General features: G+C 37.5%; 2 protein-coding genes across 2 annotated transcripts; one reads left to right on the top strand and one right to left on the bottom strand.

Annotated features, from left to right (window-relative positions):
• Positions 1-65: 65 nt before the first annotated feature.
• Positions 66-1,773, bottom strand: LOC132057188 (pentatricopeptide repeat-containing protein At5g42450, mitochondrial). Its single transcript, XM_059449664.1, has one exon. It carries the CDS (start codon positions 1,708-1,710, stop codon positions 160-162), a length of 1,551 nt encoding a protein of 516 aa, XP_059305647.1. The 5' UTR covers positions 1,711-1,773; the 3' UTR covers positions 66-159.
• A 620-nt stretch (positions 1,774-2,393) lies between these two features.
• Positions 2,394-17,275, top strand: LOC132057975 (diaminopimelate epimerase, chloroplastic). Its single transcript, XM_059450550.1, has 9 exons — positions 2,394-2,654; positions 5,007-5,174; positions 5,736-5,806; positions 14,050-14,107; positions 14,379-14,558; positions 15,014-15,098; positions 16,630-16,689; positions 16,800-16,873; positions 17,006-17,275. The coding sequence occupies exons 1-9, from the start codon at positions 2,394-2,396 to the stop codon at positions 17,120-17,122; spliced, it is 1,074 nt and encodes a 357-aa protein (XP_059306533.1). The 3' UTR covers positions 17,123-17,275.
• The last annotated feature ends 274 nt before the right edge of the window (positions 17,276-17,549 follow it).

Genomic DNA, 17,549 nt, shown 5'->3' with positions numbered 1-17,549 from the left:
CTTTCTCCCCATTTAACTTATCGTAGCTCATCCTACCTCGTTGTCTCAAGGAAGTTGACTAGGTATAACTTCAAACTTATTTTTGCAGTTCATTGATACATATGCAGCAGTATGTCAAGAATTACAAGGTGGACGGCCATTGAAACGTGGAGCTGTGCATCAAATTTCTTGAAGAAGATCAGTTTCTTGGCTCTTCATTGCATGCTCGAGGAAGTACCCAAGAACTTCATAAATCTCAGGCTTGTGGGCATGTCTCTTGTCTCCAGTAACAAACACATGAATTTTGCATTTGATTTCAACCCAACTACACCCAGGGACCGTCTTCAACCCTTTTCCCCTCATTTCATTCCTTACGATGGATACGCTCTGCCATCTTCCAGCAGCAGAATGTGCATTTGAAAGCATCACATATGATGAAACATCCCCGGGCTCTAAAGCCAATACCTTTCCGGCAGCATATTCCCCTAACTTCGTGTTTGAGTGAATCTGGCACCCTCCTAACAATGCCTTCCAAAATCCTATACCTGGATCAAAGGGCAAATCTTGAATAAATTTCTCAGCTTGTTGAAACCTCCCTGAACGTGATAGCAAATCAACCATACATGCATAGTGCTCGGATTTAAGCAAATTAGCGTCCTGATTTCTTGCCTGCTCGAAATACAAATAAGCTTCATCAACAAGACCAACATGATTACATGCCAATAACAAACCAAGAAGAGTAACACTATTCGGCTTAATTCCCATCTGTTTCATTCTTTTAAACAATTCAATCGCCGCTTTCCCCCTCCCATTTTGAGCATGAGCACATATTAGAGCATTCCAAGTCACAACATTTCTTTCAGGAAGTCGATTAAAGACCAAAAAACTATCTTCTAAGCTCCCACATTTCGCGTAAAAGCTAACAAGCGAATTGCCTGCAAAAACACCAAACTCACCACCCAAATACTTCACAGCACAAGCATGAAAACTTTTCCCCCTTCCCAATGCTGCCATATTTGCAGCTGCACTAAACAAAGAAGGGAACGTCGATTGATCAGGTACAACTCCTAGTCTCAACATCTCGATAAAAAGATTAACAGCCTCTTCGTTACGTCCTTTCTGGCTATACCCACTAATCATAGCATTCCAAGAAACAACATTTCTCTCCGGGATTATACTAAAGATGTCCATAGCTTCATCAAACCTCTGTTCTTTAAGATAACCACATAATAACGTTGTGTAAGAAACCACATTCGGTTCATGTGTATCGCTAAAAACACGATGACCTTCTTCAATGCTACTTAGCTTTACATAAAGATCCAAAAGTGAACTACCCACATAAACATTTGAGTTAAGCCCAAGTTTCATTGAAATGGCATGAAATTGTTTTCCTAAATGAGGGTCCCTTAGAACAATGGATGAGTGAACTACAACTCCAAAAGTGAATTCATTGGGTTTAATATCAAACTCAAACATTCTTGAGAAGATAGTTATTGCTTTCTTGTGTTGATTCAGTTTAGAAAAGTGGCTAATTAAAGATGTAGCAGATGCTACATTTCGTTTAGACAATTCATCGAACAGTTGATCTGCATTAGCATCAGTATTGAGCAAATGTGTACGAGATTTTGGGGTTCGGCTAAGGCATCTAAAAGTTGAACTTTGGACTCTAATATATACTGGCAGATGTAGTAAAGATAGTCTAGTATAAAGGAATGGGTACAAAGAATTCATGTAACTGATTCTAACTAGTATAGAAATTGAAACACAAATGGTCAATGGGCTAATATTATGGATTTTATGAGAAATGAATTATTGAACTGTTTCACAATTCAAAAACTCACAATTTCGGTCCCGTATTCCATGTTTCACAGCAATTAGTTGCTTCACTTAGGGTGTGTGTGCGGAAGGAAAACATTTTTTCTTAAGTTCGATTGGTCAAAATTTTTTAAAAATATTTTCGTTAAAAAAAGAAGTTACTCAAAAGTGAGAAACACGACTGCCTCAGGATCCTATTAACACATTCCACATTGTTTGTTTCCTTCACGTCAACCACCCTCACCCCTCACACCAACCCCATTGCCTGGCACTGGGGCTTTAGTCGTAGGTTCGTAGCCATCAATTCTTTTTAACTAAAAACGAAACCTGGGGAATTATTTAATCCAAAAATAAAATTATCTCAATTATAATCTCAAGACATATAACCATAGAATTATAATAGCGAAATTATAATCCCATTTTTATTAGAGACGTATATAATTTCAAGCTCTTAATATAAGGTTTATTTTAATTAATAATTCACAATTAAATAAATCTAATAATCTCAAAATTCATAGTAAGATAACCCCTATTTCTGTAACTTTCTATCAAACAAACAAAAACCTTATTTTGGCTCTCATTTACCAACTACTCCTCCCATGGCCGCCATTACAGTGCCTCTCACAACCCCAACCCGCCGCCGTTCCATTTCCGTGAATCCAATTCGATTCTCTTCTCCTTTCAGTCTACAATCCAACAATCTCAAATTCAGAGCCATACAGTGCCCTAATTTCCGCGTCACTGCAGCATTATCTTCAATGAAAATCGAAGCTCCTGAGAAAAGTTCATTCCTGGATCGTAAAGAAAGCGGCTTTGTTCACTTTTTCAAGTACCATGGCCTCGGCAACGACTTCATATTGGTAAATATAAGCTCAATATCGAATATTGCTTTTTCTAATTTTCCAGGAATTTGAAAAGGTAAAAGATGAAACTTTCTGGATATCTTTCCAGTTACATTGGTTAATAATATCTATTTTTTTCTAATTTTGTTCTTCCTTTTAAATACTAGTTCCACTAATGATCAAATTCACACTTGCTATGTAAATGCTTAATATCGAATATTGCTTTTTTCTAATTTCCAGAGGAATTTGCAAGTAATAGATAAAACTTGCCACATTTTGTTTCCCATTATCTTGGTTAACTGCATCTATTTTCTGATGTAAAGCTATGTTTTTTTAAAAAAACTAATTTTGTTCTTTCTTTGTGAATACTGGTTTCACTGATGATCAAATTCACAGTTTATCTGTTGAAATCTTTTGGTACTCCTTCGTTGATTGACGATACAAAGTTTAAGATGTTAATTTCCTTGTGTATGATAGAAGTGGTAGACTAGTAGTGGAAGAAAATACTTAGAATCAGTTGAAAAGTTAGTTTCTGGTTGACTGAAGGTTCTTTCCTCGATCGTAAAGAAAGCGGCTTTGTTCACTTCGTCAAGTACCAAGGCTTAGGCAACGAATTCATATTGGTAATACACACAATACACATATATATATTTGCAATGCCCAATAACGAAAATTGTTTTTTTTTTCTTTTCTAATTCCCTTGAATTCGGAAGTATGATGTGAACATAAAGATACTCTCTCCGTTCACTTTTACTTGTCGCGTTTATGTTCTGGAGAGTCAATTTGACTAATCTTCAGAGCTACATTGAATTAGATTAAATCAATATTTTAAAATTACGTTTTAGATGTTCGAAAATTTTACGAAAAATATTATAAATTGCAATTGTTCTCATATTAATATGATGAAAAAATACATCTTAAAATGGTGGTCAAAGTGAATGGGGGAGTAAAAGTTAGCCACATTTATTTCCCTTTATATTGGTCAACTGCATCTATTTTCTGATATAAAGCTATGGTTTTCTTCACGTTTTACTAATTTTGTTCTTTCTTTGTAAATGCTAGTTTCACTAACGACATCATATTGGTAATATATACACTATACATATATATATGCAACGCTCAATACCAAATATTGTTTTTTCTAATTTACGTGGAATTTGGGAGTATGGTGTGAAATGGTAAAAGATTAAACTTTGCTGCATTCATTTTGAGTTATCTTGGTCAATATCTATTTTTTGATGTAAAGCACAATATCTATTTTTTGATGTAAAGCTATCGTTCTTTTTTTTTTTTTTTTTTTTTTTTTCTTTCCTTCAGGTTTTACTAATTTTTTGTTCTTCCTTTTGAATTCTAGTTGCACTAAGGTAATGGTCAAATTCACAATTTATCTATGGAAATCTTTTGGCACTCCTTCATTTCTATCTTATATGACGGTGTTTGACATAATACAAAGTTTAACATGTTAATTTTCCTTGTTTATGATAGAAGTGGTAGACTGGTAGTGGAAGAAATTAATTAAAATCAGTTGAAAAGTTAGTTTCTGGTTGAAGAATTTGTTTGATACAGAAACATTACTTCAAAGTTTAACTTTAAAATTAAATAGTTAAAGGAATATGGATTCAATTTAAATTCTTGAATGTTGTTTAAATTATATAAAATAATAATAGTAGAATGATGTTAGATACTTTGAGACATCCAGAGTTGGAAAGAGTTCTATCTAAATTGGAACAAAAGGAGTATTTTATTATCTTTCCCGTGTTTCTTACTTTAAGTATGCTGAAGTTATCATATTCTAATTTAGTATATCCTTGGAGCTTTCTGTTTCTTGTTTATACTCTTTCTTGAATTACCTTATCCATCTTGCGATTCTCTTTTCATGTTGCTAAAATGCTGCTTCCTTATTCAATAAAATGTGAAAAGGATGGATTTTTACCTTAGTGATGGCTTGTTTAGAGATCGACCTTTGTTTTGTTGGAAAAAATGCAGTCTTTCTGAAGTGACTCAGAGAGATTTTAATCCCTCCGTACTATGGGTTGTAAATCCCATACTAGTTTGGCACTGAATAGTTTAAGTGCTGGAATATTGCCTCAATAATGTGCTCTATTTTATTTAACAGCTGATAGCTTACAGTTTAAAATGTCGAAACTTCATTATTTATCTATTTGATTAAGCTCACAATTTAAGGCACGGACACAAAAATCCTATGTTTGTGAATCATGATTAGCAGTCCATGACTGGCATTTGATATTTGGGGAAGTACATTAAAATATGAGGGGAAAGAGGCATTGCTCTTCTAGTACTTTGTTGTTTTTTCCCCTCTTTTTGGGTGTTTGATTAGATTCTTATCTTCTCTATGCTTGTTCTGAGCAGGTTGACAATAGAGATACAACAGAACCTAAGGTCACTCCTGATCAAGCTGTGAAATTATGTGATAGAAACTTTGGTATTGGTGCTGATGGGGTGATATTTGCAATGCCGGGTGTCAATGGGACTGATTACACCATGAGGATCTTCAATTCAGACGGAAGTGAGCCAGAGGTAACATTACACATTCCTCAAATTTAGAATTGATTGCATCTATGTCTCAGGAATGATAATTTGGCTTATTTTTTACCTTAAAAGTTGGGTCGTTGTGTCTGTATATGTATGATAGAGGAAAGGGCTGAATTGTGATGGAAACCATCTTGCTTTCGTTCGGTCTATCTCTATCTTCTTGGTTTCATATTTTTTGTTTGTGTCAATTATCTGTTATGCATGCCATTGCTTTCCCTTTTCAGTTCCCCCCCCACCCCCCACCCCCAAAAAAAAAAAAAAAAAAGAGATTTTAGGAGATCTGAAGAATCGTGTTTGCAGCAAAATATGCCCCCTTTTAATGGAATAAATAACAGAACATGCATCATTTTTACTTTCACGAAGTACAAAATTGCTCTAATAGTATGTAATTAGGTCTTCCTTATCTTTTCCTTCTCCTGATATAGAATGAAAGGAAGTCTGATAATTCCTCTCTGCATGAGTGACCACAAGTGCATTGTCAGTTATCCTCCTATTTGAAGTTGAAGTTTGTGATTGTTAACGAATAAATCCTTTCTCTATATGCAGATGTGTGGTAATGGAATTCGATGCCTTGCCAAATTTATAGCTGAGCTTGAGAACTCACATGGAAAACGAAGGTGTTTACATTCTTTTTGTTTCTCTATGTATAGTAATCTACTTTGTAGAGCCTCATACATCTGCCTTTATATTTACGTTTTTCGAAATTATTTTCTTTTACTTGTTTCTTTATGTTGACACCTTCTCGGGAATATGGAGCTTCTTAAAACTTACTTATTTGGTATCTGAAGGGGTACAGTTTGAATTTCCTTGATGAGTTGACGTATCTAAGATTAGCAAATATCATGAACCATCATGGAACGTGATAGTGCTTCCGTAAGTTTGGTCATACCTTTCACCTTTGAGAATTGGTCTGCTGCAGCAAAGGATTTCTTGAAAAATAATTCTCTGTACTTTTCTTCTTACTGTTACACCGTAGAATACCAATATTTATATGACCATATCTATATCTATTTCCTACTATAACTTGTATAGGACTAGGACAGTTATAATTCCTTTCCTAGTAATACTACCTCTCCTAAACTGTGTCAAATACTTACTCCTACCATAGAGCTACGTCGACCTCTCTATCATCCCCCCTCAAGCTGGACGTCGGTAGTGAAACAACTCCAAGCTTGCTTCATAGAAACTGGAACTGCTGCTTCGACAAAGCCTTTGTAAAAATATTAGCTACTTGCGTCAGGGAAGGGACATATTTCGTAACCATTGCCCTAGCTGCAACCTCTCTCTCGGACAAAGTGATAGTCCAATTCAACATGTTTTGTGCGAGTATGAAGAATCGGATTGCTTGTGAGATGTAACGCGCTAATGTTATCTGAATAAAGCACAGGCGGTGAGTCAAGAGATACACCAAGGTGTTTCAACAGATGGAGGATCCATGTTATTTCAGCGGCAAGAGAGGCAAGAGCATGATACTCGGCCTCCGCACTTGACCTCGCGACTGTTTGTTGCTTCTTAGAGGACCAAGAAATGCAGTACTTCTGTAATCCGAGGCATCAACAGGAGAGCCCGTGGTGGTGTGGAAGTCACATTTTTGAGATAATGGAGTATGGAGTGCCCTAGCTGAGTGCATCATGGTTCTTTGTAGAATATCTTGTGCATACTTAGCTTGGCTTAGATAAAGACCGTCAACATAAGGGACAACTTCAATACCCAGAAAGAAGTGAAGAGCACCCAAATCCTTTAAGGCAAATAGTGCACTTAATTGTGAGATAAGTGACTGCAAAAGGTTGCAATTACTTCCAGTGAGCACGATGTCATCAACGTACAGGAGTAGGATGACAATATCACCTCTGTGATGTAGAACGAACAGGGAGGAGTCTGCATGACTTCCAATGAAGCCTAGGTGAAGAAGGACTTCACTAAACCTCTGAAACCATGCTTTTGGTGCCTGTCGCAAACCATAAATTGCCCGTCGAAGCAGACATACGTGGTCTGGAGCTGTGGAATCTACAAATCGTGGCGGTTGCTGCATATAGATCGTTTCTCTAAGTCGTCCATGGAGAAATGCGTTTTTAACGTCAAGTTGACGAAGAGGCCATTTGCGTACTGTGGCTAGAGTTAAGACTATTCGAATTGTAGTCGCCTTAACTACTGGACTGAACGTGTCTTCAAAGTCAAGACCTTCAATCTGATTATATCCTTTTGCAACCAAGCGAGCTTTATACCTATCGATTGTGCCATCCGCTTTTAGTTTCGTCTTGTAAACCCACTTTGATCCAACTATGTTCATATGAGGTTCACGTGGAACTAGTCTCCAGGTTTTGTTTTCAAAGAGAGCCTGCATTTCAGCTTGCATGGCTTGCAACCAATGAGGTTGAGATAGAGCGTCCTTAGGGTTTCTTGGTTCACTTGTGGTTGAGGAGCTAGTAGCCAAGAGAGTTTGAAATTCTGGAGGTTGTGACATGCTTTTAGATTTGGTTCTCGTGATCATGTGATGGGTGTTTTCAGGAGAGATGGTTAATGTAGTTGGAAGGCAAGAATAGTCACTAAAATCAACATATAAATTAATACCAGAGGAATTACCATCGGAAGAATTACCGGATGACGCAACTGCGGGTGTGGATGAACATGAGGGACTGTTTGTAGGTGTTGAATTTTTTGAGCTATTGGTAGAAGGGCTGTTTGGTGTAGCATGTTCCAATGTAGTTGGTGAGAGCATTGGTGGAGATACATGGCCAGCAGGTGATGAACTTTCATGCTCAGTTGATTCAAGCCCTTCAAGGGTGTTTACTTCTTGGTTAGCACCATTAGGAATGTAATCAACACCTACAGGTGCCATAATATGGCTGTTGTCACGGTAATCAACTGGTGGAGCATTAGATTCAGATGCAATTAGAGTTTCATCAGTGCTTGAAGCATCAACAGGTGCAATGAATTCCTTGTAGGTAGACATTGAATAAACTGGATCTTTAACTTCCTGTGAGACATTACAAACAAACGGTAAACATTGTTCATCAAATATCACGTGTCTTGATATATAAACCCTTTTTGTTTGTGGATGATAGCTCCGATACCCTTTATGCAGAGAACTATATCCGATGAATACACACGGGAAGGTCTTTGGTTGAAATTTATTTTTGTTGTATCCCTTTAGGTGGAGAAAACACCGACAACCAAAAATTTTTAAGCCACTATAATTTGGTTTTCTCTGATGTAATTTCTGAAAAGGGGAGATCATTTTCAAGATTGGGGTAGGAATATACCGCCGTCATAAACGCTTCAACCCACAAATACAAAGGAAAACAAGCATTGAACATTAGTGTTAAACCGGTTTCAACTACATGTCGGTGTTTACGTTTAGCAACACCATTCTGCTCAGGTGTATGCGGTCAAGATACTTGTCGTTGAATGCCACATCGGGTTAGATGATCAATGAACACTTGGCTACTAAATTCTCTGCCACCATCACTCTGAAATTTTTTGATCTTCCTATCAAATTGATTTTCGACCAATTTCTGAAATTTAACAAAGGTACTGAAGAAATCTGATTTTCTTTTCAGCGGATAAAGCCAAGTATATTTTGTGTGATCATCCACAAAAATCACATAGCATCTCATGCCTTGAGGTGAGGTAACAGGTGAAGGACCCCATAAATCACAATGAATTTTGGCAAGATGTTCAATCTCAACTTTATTAGAAATTGCAAATGGTGGCTTACAACTTTTTCCCATCTGACATGCAGTGCAAACAGATTTTTTTTTTTATTCCAACTACTAAATGTAAGAAATCTATTTGAATGTAGAAAATTCAACGTCTTAAAATTTGGGTGCCCCAGTCGTTGATGCCAGACTTATCCGATGCTTTATTTGAGCGTATAGTGGCCAAAGCTTGATGGACCTCTCTGTCTGCACTTTTTGGATCCAAGGCATATAGGTCTCCTTTTCTATTCCCTTTTGCTAATAAATTCCTAGTTTTCTTGTCCTTAACAGCAAATTCAATGTCAGTAAATTCCAGGGAGCATTCATTGTCACTTGCTAGCTTGCTTACAGACAACAAATTTTTCTTTAATTTAGGTACAACTAAAACATCTTTTAATCGTAGATTTGTACCTTTCTTCTTATTCCCAATATGAGTAATTTTGAGTCGTTTTCCATCACCTACCATCACTGAGTCTGAACCTTTGTATAAAGTAGGATTATCGATATTACCTGTTGTCTGCACCATATGGTGAGTTGCACCAGAGTCCATATAAAGATTATTGTCCGATTGCTCATTAATTGTTAATGCAGCGAGTGCTTGTGGTGCTTCCTGTTGAGATTGATAAGAGTAGTCCCACCCGTAGAAACAAGAAATAGCCGTGTGATTGTTTCTTCCACATATCTGACAAGGATTTGCCTGTGATTGAGAGCTTTTCTGATTATCTTGAAAACAATATTGTCTGCTAGATTGTGCACCAGTGGCATAATTATTGAACTTGGGTCCAAAGTGACCTCTTCCTCGGGCATGTCCTCTACCTCTGGAGGAGTTTCCTCTACCTCGGCATGTCCTCTACCTCTGGAGGAGTTTCCTCTACCTCTGCCAAACGAACCTTGCGTTTTTTGGGCTTGAAGAGCCATAGCTTGATCCACATGATCTTTCTCATTATCTTCTTCTCTCATATCATACCCTCTCAGTGCATTTACAAACTGAGCGAAGGTCGGATATGGAGCTTTTCCTAATATTACAGTCCTCAAGGTCTTGTATTTATTTCCAAGACCTTTAGCAAAATTTGTAACTTTGCAATCTTCGTCTAAGGGTTTGTGTATAGCAGTGAGGCTATCACAAATTCCCTTGAATTCTTTTATGTATTCATCAACCGACTTTGATCCCATCTTGGTGCTTTGAATTTGTTGTTTCAATTGAAATTCTTTATCTTTACTAGCTTGTAGATAATTGTCCTCAAGACTCTCACAAATTTGTTTGGCCGAAGTGCATCCAATGATAAGGAACATTGACTCTTCAGTCATGGTTCCAGTTAGCCAACTTCTCACCAAAACGTCCTTTTCTTCCCATTCTATAAACTTAGGATTTGGGATTTCTTCATCCTTTTCGTTTAAAACGACCTTAGGTGGTGGTTCTTTTGCAATAACGTCACCAATCTTCAAGGTCTGCATCAATTGGGTTATTTGGGTTCTCCAAACAAGGTAGTTTGAAGATTTCAATTTTATGGGACATATGGTTATGAATTGATGGAGAGTAGCTGGTGAAAGAGAAAGAGCGGAAGTAGATGTACCAGTCATTGTAGAACGTGGAACAGTGTATAGGATACAAGAAAACTTAGATTAGAACAAAGCTCTTGATACCATGAAGAAGATTTATAAACAAAGGATTTCTTGAAAAATAATTCTCTGTACTTTTCTTCTTACTGTTACGCCGTAGAATACCAATATTTATAGGACCATATCTATATCTATTTCCTACTATAACTTGTATAGGACTAGGACAGTTATAATTCCTTTCCTATTAGTACTACCTCTCCTAAACCGTGTCAAATACTTACTCCTACCATAGAGCTACGTTGACCTCTCTATCAATAAGTACAGAAGGAGGCTACACTACAAATTGTGTAATGAGCTCTGGAAGTCAATTATGGCATCTAAGTCGTTTGCAGCCCTGTTGCACACACACAAAAAAGAGAAGATATACATCTGTATTTGATACTGATTGCAGATTCATGTTTGCTCTAAAAAACTCTCGCATTCCTTTCTTTCCATATAGTCCGCCATATCACTGCAGGTATGGTATTCCAAGTTTTCCTCTTCACCTTGCCAAGACCTTTCAAGTGCCAGCATTGTAGTGCAGACTTCCTTTGTTGTTCTTGGCATTACCCATTGAATTCCCAGTAAAATGAGAAAGAGACTCCATATCTGAGATGTGAATTTACAATGAAGAAATAAATGGTTGATATCTTCAGCTTCATTGTTGCAAAGCAAACATCTGCTCTGAAGATTTTCGTGTGTGAGACAAGCTTCTCTCGCAACTAACCATGCAACATTCAACTTTCATCGGAGCTTTATTTGTCCAAATACACTTCCAAGGCCAATTTTCAGTTTGGGGAGGACTTAACTGCTTGTAGCATGATATAACAGAGAAACATCCCTTAGCATCACCCAGCTTAAAGAGTCGTCTCTGGACAGAAGGGGAGGCAAACTGTGTAGCTGAGATAACAAAGAGCTAAAGTTGTCCACTTCCCTGTTCCCAATCATTCATATTACGTCTGAATGTAATATCCAGCCAGGGTTAGACCAATATTCTGATATTAATGCTTCAGAATTCTGTGCCACTGTATATAGGAAAGGATATTGATCCTTTAAAGGTGAAGAGCCCAATCAGGTGTCTGTCCAGAATCTTACTTTCGTACCATTCCCAATTTTTACTGAAATAAGTGTTTGAAAGATGTCCCAATGAGTTCTCAGATGCTTCCATATACAACATGTCACATGTGTTGGAGAGATATGGTTGTTTGGTTGTCCATGGATTGAGAAATCCATATTTTGTCACTTGTTGAACCTCCAAAGCCACTTAAGCTGCAAGCTTTTACTTTGAACCTCTTAAGTCTTTAATACCCAAACCTCCTGACTTCCTGTCCGTAGATAACACTCCATCTAACCAAATTAAAGGCCGCATTCTCTCTGTTACCCTGCCACTGAAAGTCCCTGCGTATTTTGTCTATTTTATGCACCACTGCTATTATCAAAGGGAACAACGACATAGTATAGGTGGGTAATGAATCTAGTACACTCTTGATAAGCACTAACCTTTCCCCAAGAGAAAGATCCAGCAATAGAGTTTCCTGTCACACTTCTCCAAGATGTCGTCCCAAATTGCTATGGAGTTAGATTTTGTTCCCAAATGGAGTCCCAAGTACTTTGCAGGAAAGGAACCTACCGTACATCCCAAAGTTCCTGAAATATCCAGTAGGTTAGGAACATTATTAACCAGGTAAATAACGCTATTGGAGTAATTAATATGAAGTCCCAAAACTGCTTCAAAGAACAAAAGAACCATTCGCAGATACAAGATCTGTTCCCTTTCGGCATCACAAAAAATAAGGGAATTGTCTGCATACAGAAGGTGGGTGAAATGTTTCTCTCCCTTGTTCCTCAAACTTGGGTTGAATCCTTTAATCCAGCCCTGAACTTCTGCCGCTCCAAGCATTCTACTTAGGCCTTCCATAACCAAGGTGAAAAGAGAAGGGGAGAGAGGGTCTTCTTGCCTTAGACCTTTTTGTGCAGTAAAGAAACCTTTGGATGATAATGAACAGCTTGACAGTGGAAACGCAGAAATGGATCCATCTGACCCATTTTCCCCAAAGCCCATCACATAGTCAAAAGTTTTTTTGATATCTAGTTTGCACAAAATACCAGCCTTTTTTTGCCTCAATCTGGAGTGTTTACATTCATTTGCAATGAGTGAGGCATCTACAATCTGTCTACCACTCTAAGTTGCTCGGACTCGGGTGCGAGTATCCAATACGGGTACGGATCCCTTGAGTCTGTTAGCCAATAATTTGGACAGCACTTTGTAGAAACTGCTGATTAGAGTTAACGACCTATAATCTGTTAGTTCCTTAGCACCAGCTTTCTTGGGGAGTAGAGCAATATATGAAGCACTGAGTCTTTTCTCAAATCTCTCCTGAGAATGAATGAAATTTATTGCCATGATCAAATCACTCTGGATAAAACTGCAGCATCTTTTGTAGAATTCCATATTAAAACCATCCGAACCTGGAGCTTTGTCCCCAATATACTCCCTAATTACCCCCAAGATCTCTTCCCCATCGAAGGGTCTTTGCACTGTCCCTCCTTTTTGGAAATGGCTGGTAAATTGTCCATAGATCAAGATGGTCTCCATTGGCTAGAGACTGAATAAAGTGCTTCATAGAAACTTAGGATCTCATCAGCCGTTGGATTCCAGCTTCTCGATACGATTGTATCTCTTATGAACATTGGCCATCTTGTGGAAATAACTCGTGTTTCTATCCCCATTTTTTCAACCAAAGACACCTTGATTTTTCTCTCCAATAAATTTCTTCTAACCTTGCGATGTCATCCAACTCCATGAGAAGGTCGGCTTTGAGAACCAATTCTGATTGTCCATTAATTGTACCTTGCCTAAGATCACTGATTTCCTGTTCTCTAGTCTGCCAAAGGTGTTCAAGTTCCAGTCCTTAGGCAGAGTTTTGAGCTGCTGCAATTTTTTGGCAAAAAAGAAATCTGGGTTACCTTGAAAGTGAATAGAACCCCACCCGTCCTTCACCAAATCATCAAAACCTTCGTGCTCCAACCACATATTCTCGAATAAAGTACGAAGGGTTGGATGACACGGACCACATTGGAACAGTAATGGACCACATTGTTCAAGGTTTTTTCTTATAGAATATTTGCTCTACTTGTCTTTTGAATGTGGTATCATGAAAGGCTGTACATAAAGCTCCTAAACACTAGATGGCATTTTTGTTAATTTCTCATTGACTATATAAATGAACATATTCTACTGGCTCAGAAGGTTCATGTTAATCTGTCCCTATTCAGAATATAAATGTATCTCTGGGAAGCTGCAATTTTAGCAATTGCATGAGTATGACCATGGGGTCCAAAGAAGTTTCTCAATAAAGTAAACAGTGATAAAGTATTTTTATTCTGTATGCTTAATCTGAGATATGATTAATTAATTGAATTAACTATCAAGATTAATTTTGTGGCTCACCTGTCATGTTATATTGTTAAATTCAATAATAGCATTTGATTGCATCTGACGAATATGGTTTCCTTAATTATGCTGGATTTTGATTGGCTATCATTTCTTTCGAATCTTGTAGTTTCACCATACACACTGGGGCTGGACTAATTGTTCCCGAGATTCAAGATGACGGAAAGGTAAATTCCATTTTTCTCAGCCATTTGCTAGATTAAAGAGCTATTGCATGAATAGAGCAGAATGGATACTGGAGATCATATAGCCTCTCTATTAGTTTGGGACTGACACTTTGTTGATTGATTGATTGAAGGAATTATTGTTTGCTGTATGCATTGAACACTGAAGATTCTTCTTCCTTTGAAGTTTGATGTCTGATTATTTTGAATTAATAGGAAAGCACTCACCCGATTTGCTTTGCTGTTCAAATTTATATTTTGTTTCTAATTTCAGGTTAGGGTTGACATGGGTGAACCCATTCTGAAGGCATCAGATGTGCCCACTAAACTTCCTCCTAATAGAGATCAATCTGCCGTTAAATCGAGACTAGATATAGACGGAAGAGCATGGAATGTAACCTGTGTTAGCATGGGGAATCCTCATTGTGTCACTTTTGGTACAGAACAAAGCCAGGTACTTTTCTTTGGATTAGTGCTATTTGATACTACTAGTGGAATCAAAGGAAGATAGTGCTACAATTGATTAGAACAGTTCAGCACGCTATTATATGAAAATAATAACCAAATATTGTTATGCTGAACATTGTACCAAGCTGTTCACTCTGTAAATCAGCCTCTTAAACATCTCACCTTTTATTTAAGAATTCAAGTCAATCACTATTATGTTCTTTAGATGAACCGGAGTAAAGTATCTCTTAGGGTATTAATATCATCTTTTTCCTCATGAAAAGCTAGTCATTCCGTTTACTATTGCAAGGATTTAGTGGTTATTTGTTTATTCTTTCACTACTTAACAGTAAGCTTCTGCTTGTGCAAAAATAGGAAACAAAACATATCACTGGGAGCTTGTGTGTCTCTCCCATTTACTGGGTCTTGACTGCTTTCTCTTTTCTACTTATCATGCAACAGGATTTGCAAGTAGATGAATTAAATTTAGCAGATATTGGACCAAAGTTTGAGCATCATGTTATGTTTCCTGCTCGCACTAACACAGGTCAGTTTGTAGAAATTTTACTCTCTAATGATGCATGAGTATGATCTTAAGGTCATACTTGTTATGTTCTTTTTCCTTTTCTTTAAAAAAATTAAATCTGACACCAAGATATTTGATGCCTCTATCTCATCCTCTGCCTGTGTTACATTACATTAGCATGATTTTCATTTGAAAATCTGCCAAATCCAGGGTTTTTGCCTCACGGATCCCTTTTGCTTAACATTATTGCTCTTTTCTTTGGGATTTTTATAATGAAATGCGATTTCAGCATTTGGAAATGGACTAAAAGTAGCAGAACTGGTTTACGTTGTATAATGTGGTTCTGAAAGAAATGAAGAGTGGTTTAAGCACACAATAGTTTAGTTTCTGTTATTTCAAAAAACAAAATATGAAGATGCTGACTGATAAGAGTCATTTTTAGGGGATGAAAGGTAGATCTTTGTGTAGAATATGAAGATGCTTACTGATACGAGTCATTTTTAGGGGGACGAAAGGTAGAGGTAAGGTCTACGTACACTCTACCCTCCCCAGACCCCACTTGTGGGATTACACTGGCTATGTTGTTGTTGTTGAAAGGTAGATCTTCTTGTAGCTGTCTAAGCAAGTTCTTGCTTAATCCAGTCTGAGACTAATATTAGGAGGGAATTAAAGAGAGTGCAGGTTGATACAAGCAGTTACGCTTTTCCTTCTTTCTCCTGCACGCTCTAAAACAAGTGTGTACAAACCAGTTTCATCCCAGCACTCCTCTTGCTGCCCACCGGAATAAGTTATCTACCTGCTTTGATTACAGTCCAATCTTCTCCAAGTGTCTGATGATGTCATTGGGCTTGTCCTTTAATTCAATAATATATTCAGCATCTTTTATCCGATTTATTTATCTCCATGAGTTCCTCATTGCTGGCTGTGTTCAATAACTTTTGTGACCGAAGCGGATTCCAACTGATGTACTTCTCCAGGAATAGAATTTTTTTTTCGTTTGACATGTTTTAGAATCATCCATTTGGATAGTACTCCCGGGGCAACAGAACCTTGGAAAATTGTTGATCACACTCCAAAATTTGAAACTGTTTTTTCCTTTGTGACGCTCTGTGGAGGGAGGGAGCATTTTGGGATTCTGTTTTTTGGTTAATCAGCTTGGTTATCTGTACTATACTTTTGGCAAGCCGTTCATGGTTATTGACCCGGATTAACATTTCCGATTAAAGTTACGTGACCAAGTGCTCGGTATTTGATATGCATTATCCAGTAGCAATTTCTAGAAAGCGGTAAAGGCTTTAGGTGCAGTTCCAACATCATTATAGGTTGGGGGCAGGGTCTTCAAGGTTGTCATTTATGTTCAAAATGTAGCTCGCTTATTGGGGATGCACCCGCTTTCTGTAGTTTCTTGCACTCGTAGCCATTGGTTTAGATTAAGAAATATAAATATGTGGATGCTTATGCTCATGTTGTTTCACTTCTTTCTTGTGACCATTTGATCAACTCCTTTGCTTAATATTTAGCTTAAGATTGAAATTAGTTGTTTGATTTGCAGAATTTGTACAAGTCTTCTCCCCAACACACCTTAAAATGCGCGTCTGGGAACGCGGGGCAGGTTTGTTTTTTGAACAAAAAAGAAACCTTTACCCTACTAATAATTTGGTGTATTAGATTGGCCAAGTTACTTGCTAAATATAACTTTGAATTTATCCTTTTTGAGTATAGGTGAGACACTAGCCTGTGGGACAGGAGCTTGTGCCGTAGTCGTTGCAGCAGTGCTCGAGGGTCGTGCTGCAAGGGTAAGAAGTTGATTACTTTCCGGTTTTAATGCTGGAAAAATGAAAATCATATCAAGTATGTGTGACTGTCTTTCCATTTATTTGTTACTGACTACTCCTTTGATTCATTGCTCTTCCCCATTCCCAAAGCAGCGCTGTACAGTTGATTTGCCTGGTGGGCCACTGGATATTGAGTGGAGTGAGAAAGACAACCATATATACATGACGGGGCCAGCAGAGGTAGTTTTTTATGGGTCAGTTCCTCTTTAAGCCCCTAGATGTAAGTTTATTTGTACTTCATCCTTTCTGTAAGCAATTTGAATCTTTTAGAATTCATAAATTTGCTCCAAATGTTCGCCAAGTTTTGTTGGAAATTGAAAGAAAAGCAGAAGAAGGGATCTTGGATAAACCAGATTACTTTCATTGTTGCCTCAAATTGAACTTATTCTTCTCTGCATATTCTTTTGCTGTGATTTCTCGAAGCTGCAAACTTTTACTTTTACCTGTTTAGCCATTTCAAGGAGGTGGAGAAAGTACATTAGTTTCATATTGGCTCCTTGACGTTGTATAATTATCATCTATGAATGGAGGAGGTCGTTTTTTCTCATGGCACTCATAAAATTTATGGGTTGTGTTGAGCTTAGACAAATTACGTTAGACAGAGACCTGTACATACCATGTTTAAGATCAATCCCGG

Source organism: Lycium ferocissimum, chromosome 5 (genome assembly GCF_029784015.1).
Source record: "Lycium ferocissimum isolate CSIRO_LF1 chromosome 5, AGI_CSIRO_Lferr_CH_V1, whole genome shotgun sequence".
Lineage (NCBI taxonomy): Eukaryota > Viridiplantae > Streptophyta > Magnoliopsida > Solanales > Solanaceae > Lycium > Lycium ferocissimum.
Note: the sequence above shows the minus strand (reverse complement) of the source record. Positions and strands in the feature narration are given on the sequence as shown.